Below are 5,210 nucleotides of genomic sequence, written 5' to 3' on the forward strand. Positions count from 1 at the left end.
CTTGGATGCGGTACACATTTATCAGGCTCCATCTCCAGATTCAAAACCTTACTCACTGTACTCCAAGGATACCAGCAGGGAATAGAGCCTGTATGGCACAAGGGTTTGGTCAGATGGGAGAGCAGCTCAGTGTGCGGGCAGTTTCAAAAGTGGCAGGAGCAGAGTAAACACTCCTTGCATGCTGAGGGTGAGGTGAATGGCCCCCAGAGGTTACCACAGCCATCCTGCCTTGTCAACCAATGCACCCAAGGCAAAGAAAAGGTTTACTCGTAAGAGGGGCGAGGGCGTGAGGGCCTATGCGGTGCCTCTGTCAGGCTTTCCATGCATTCCTTTACCGGTTCATAATTTTACGCCGATCTATAGCCTGAAATTCATAACATTTAATCCAAATTGACAGATTTAATGACCATTCGCAGTTTCACTGTACCACCTGTGTGTACACAGCCGTTGTGGCACAGGGCCTCATTTTTAAAATTTATTTCAATCTAATCCACTTCAGAAACTTTTTAGATTCGTCCCAAATTTGTCCTTTTGTGGGGGGATTCTATTTTATTTTAAGTAATTTCCCTGTCCAAATTTGTTTGCAGCGCACTTGTCCTGCTCTTAACCCCATTAACCTTCCTTTTGCAGCCCCTAGCATTTATTATGACTATTTTACAACTATTTTTAAGCACCAAACTTTGAGTTGCCATTGACTTCTATAGTGTTTGGGGTCAAGTTCAAGGTCACGTTTGGATAACGAACCAAACTTTTAACTCAAGTTCAGCCGAACCCGACGAACTCAAACATCCACGGGTCTATTCATCCCTATTCTTCTCCTAACAGCAGCTTTTACATCTTTATTCTTTAAGCTGTAGATCAGGGGGTTCAGTATAGGGACAGCAGTTGCATTAAACAAAGAGAAATATTTATTGGAACCTAAATTGATGGATGAAATTGGCCTCAAATATTGCAGAACAAGAGAAACATAAAGACAGATGACCACCGTAAGATGCGAGGAGCATGTGTAGAAGGCTTTTCGTCTGCCTTTGCTAGAATGTATAGACAAAATGGTGCCAATTATAAATATATAGGAGGTGAATGTAAGAGCAAAGGGGGTAAAACCAACAAGAAAACCCCCTACAGTGAGAATATAGAGCTGAAGGAAAGATGTGTCACTGCATGACAACTTCAGGACAGGCATAATGTCACAGAAGAAATGATCCATCTCGATGGATTTAAAACATGTTAATTTATAGATTCCCACAAAAGTTGGTATGCTTTCAAGGAAACCAAAAAGCCAACATAAAAAGGCCAAAAGAGAACACAGTTTAGAGTTCATGACAAGATGGTAACGTAAAGGGTTACAGATAGCAACATAGCGATCATAACTCATAGCTGTCAAAACCAACAGCTCATCACAAGTGAATCCTAAAAACACAAAAATCTGCACAAAACATTCAAGAACTGAGACAGAGTGATCTCCTGATATAAAAGAAAAAATAATTTTCTGAAGAGTTATAGTGGAGCAACTAATGTCCAACATGGACAAGTTGGCCAAGAAAAAGTACATGGGTGTATGGAGATGGTGATCCAGACAAACAAGGAGGAAGATGGAGACATTTCCTCCGAGAGTGATGAGATAAATTAACAGGATCAGAATGAAAACAAAAAATTGCATTAAAGGCTCATCTGAGATCCCGATAATGATGAAAGAAGTCGTTATGTTCACATTTCTATTATCCATGACATTTGTGAAATTAAATCAATTTAAAATTTCAACACCACAGTAAACTAGATAAAATAAACAATGCTGAAAAAAGTCAATGTGTGACAATTATCATTGCATGATCGCCAAAATATTTGCAGTAATAAATTCAACACATTATTTTTTAGTACGTACAGCAAAAGATACAAATAATGAGATAAAATGTCGTGGTTAACTCATTAGGCATAAAGTATGACATATTTATAATTGCATTTCTATATAAAAGTATCAAAAAAGCTTCATATTCCAGACATAACATAACTGTCTTAAAAAACTGCGTGGAACGAATTTATTTTGCAACCGTTTTTCCTTGCATGAAAACTCAAAGTTTGCAAAAACTTGCAACATTTGACATATTGGTCTCAGGCTCTTATACAGTGGGTACAGAAACAATTCAGGCCCCTTTAAATTTTTCACTCTTTATTTCATTGCAGCCATTTGGTAAATTCTAAAAAGTTCATTTTTTTTCTCATTAAAGTACACTCTGCACAACATCTTGACTGAAAAAAAACAGAAATTTAGAAATTTTTGCAAATTTATTAAAAAGAAAAACTGAAATATCACATGGTCATAAGTATTCAGACCCTTTGCTCAGTATTGAGTAGAAGCCCCCTTTTGAGATAGTACAGCCATGAGTCTTCTTGGGAATGATGCAACAAATTTTTCACACCTGGATTTGGGGATCCTCTGCCATTCTTCCTTACAGATCCTCTCCAGTTCCGTCAGATTGGAAGGTGAACGTTGGTTGACAGCCATTTTCAGGTCTCTCCAGAGATGCTCATTGGGTTTAGGTCAGGGCTCTGACTGGGCCAGTCAAGAATGGTCACAGAGTTGTTCTGAAGCCACTCCTTTGTTATTTTAGCTGTGTGCTTAGGGTCATTTTCTTGTTGTAAGGTGAAGGTGGTCCAGAGCACTCTGGAAGAGGTTTTCATCCAGGATATCTCTGTACTTGGCCGCATTCATTAATCCTTCAATTGTAACCAGTCATCCTGTCCCTGCAGCTGAAAAACAGCCCCATAGCATGATGCTGCCACCACCATGTTTCACTTTTGGGATTGTAGTGGGCAGGTGATGAGCAGTGCCTGGTTTTCTCCACACATACCGCTTAGAATTATCACCAAAGAGTTCTATCTTCGTCTCATCAGACCAGAGAATCTAATTTCTCATAGTCTCTGAGTCCTTCATGTGTTTTTGAGCAAACTCTATGCAGGCTTTCATATGTCTTGCACTGAGGAGAGGCTTCAGTCGGGCCACTCTGCCATAAAGGCCCGACTGGTGGAGGGCTGCAATGATAGTTGACTTTGTGGAACTTTCTCTCATCTCCCTACTGCATCTCTGGAACTCAGCCACAGTGATCTTGGTGTTCTTCTTTACCTTTCTCACCAAGGCTCTTCTCTCACGATTGTTCAGTTTGGCTAGACGGCCAGGTCTTGGAAGATTTCTGGTGGTCCCAAACTACTTCCATTTAAGGATTATGGAGGCCACTGTGCTCTTAGGAACCTTGAGTAATGCAGAAATTCTTTTGTAACCTTGGCCAGCTCTGTGCCTTGCCACAATTCTGTCTCTGAGCTCCTTGGGCAGTTCCTTTGAGCTCATAATTCTCATTTGGTCTGACATTCACTGTGAGGTCTTATATAGACACGTGTGTGCCTTTCCAAATCAAGTCCTATCAGTTTAATTGAACACAGCTGCATTCCAATGAAGGAGTAGAACCATCTCAAGGAGGATCACAAGGAGATGGACAGCATGTGATTTAAATATGAGTGTCTGAGCAAAAGATCTGAATACTTATCACCATGTGATATTTCAGTTTTTCTTTTTTAATAAATTTGCAAAAATGTCTGCATTTCTGTTTTTTTTCAGTCAAGATGGGGTGCAGAGTGTACTTTAATGAGAAAAAAATGAACTTTATAGAATTTAATAAAATGGCTGCAATGAAACAAAGAGTGAAAAATTGAATTGGTCTGAATACTTTCCGTACCCACTGTATAACATTCTAAAGAGCACTACCATGCTTAAAAAGTTTGTTGTAAATCTATCATTAAGTTGCTGACTGTGATAAATAATGAGTGGCAGAGTTGAAGTTAATACAATAAAGATTTAGTGTAAATTACGCCATTTTGGTAAATGTTGGCCAATCACACAGATTTTCCATTTGTAAATAATACAAATAATTTCTATAAGGCATATATTACAATATAAATAGTGTTAAGATTCTCAGTATTACCTGTCATATGTACATACTAGGAATGGAAGCATATTCTTTGCTCACGTGAAACATGACACATGTAAACTATATATCCAGCAAACAAAGAGAAGAGGAAAGTGTCCGATGTATTAACAATAATTGGAACCTGGTAGTCATAACAGAAGCAGGGATTTAAATATGCAAGTTATAAAATTTGAGGATTTCTCTTGTGTCAATAAAAGCTTAAGGGATTAAAGACTTCAAGGGTAGAAACCCAAAAGACACATAATGCAAATTCTAATAACTGAAGAAAAAATCTTTGGAAGAAGTTAACCTAAAAAGCACCAGAGATAAGATGTACTGTACAATAAATTCATTTTATAAGCTGCTTATGTTATCTTGTGAAAGCACATTAATAAGTTGCAATTTTTTTGCGTAACATTGCAGCTGAACAAAACTATTAACTTTCGGCATTTACATATCAGTCCAGGGAAGCTAGGTCAATGTGTGTATTGTAGTGGAGGAACAGAGCATGATCAATTTGTAATCAAACTTTAGTGACTGGGTCGTCATTCTGTCACTAAATTTATGTAACTTACTCCACAATGGTACAGCAGTCAGGTGCAATGGCACACATTGGGTATCAGATGCACCTGATTCATTAAGCAACACATGCCACTTAATGAATCAGGTCAGTGTACTCCAGCGTACGCTTCTTTAAGACTTGAGTGTGCTACACCATTCTCAATGATTTACCCCCATTATGTTCTTGACATTTTTTAAGTCATCCTCAGGTTTTCAGAAATGTGTCTACGAAAATGTCCCACTTTTTAAATAAATGGGTGTAATATGGGAGAGGGTTTAGCTATGCAAATGAGTTCGAAGACAGTTTTATGAATTGCAACTTTTTGAAATGTTGAATAAAAAGCAATCAGGTCTAAGAGATCTACTTATAGATAATGTATGCAGTTATAACTGTGAAATCTGCTGATAGATCACCTTTAACCTCTTCCCAGTGGGACCAAATTTTATTTTTACACTGTTATTTTTTCCTTCATATCTTCTGATGCTGTCCACATCTTTAGCTCAGTTGCATCAAGTTTATTGGTGTGAGTGAAAGCCACTCTCTTCTATTCTTTTTTGAACTCCAAATAATAAGATATGTTTTACATGCGCTCGGAAATCAAAAAGCATAGCCTTATACACTGTGTGCAGAATTATTAGGCAAGTTGTATTTTAGAGGATTATTTTTATTATTGATCAACAACTATGTTC

At 37.9% G+C, this 5,210-nt stretch overlaps 1 protein-coding gene across 1 annotated transcript; it reads right to left on the bottom strand.

Moving 5' to 3' along the window:
• Positions 1–781: 781 nt before the first annotated feature.
• LOC141155544 (olfactory receptor 5V1-like) lies at positions 782–4,469 on the bottom strand. Its single transcript, XM_073642410.1, has 2 exons — positions 4,432–4,469; positions 782–1,727 (listed from the first exon to the last, which is right to left on the bottom strand). The coding sequence occupies exons 1-2, from the start codon at positions 4,467–4,469 to the stop codon at positions 782–784; spliced, it is 984 nt and encodes a 327-aa protein (XP_073498511.1).
• Positions 4,470–5,210: the final 741 nt, after the last annotated feature.

Source organism: Phyllobates terribilis, unplaced genomic scaffold (genome assembly GCF_046119375.1).
Source record: "Phyllobates terribilis strain yellow unplaced genomic scaffold, ASM4611937v1 Scaffold_7__3_contigs__length_470593459, whole genome shotgun sequence".
Lineage (NCBI taxonomy): Eukaryota > Metazoa > Chordata > Amphibia > Anura > Dendrobatidae > Phyllobates > Phyllobates terribilis.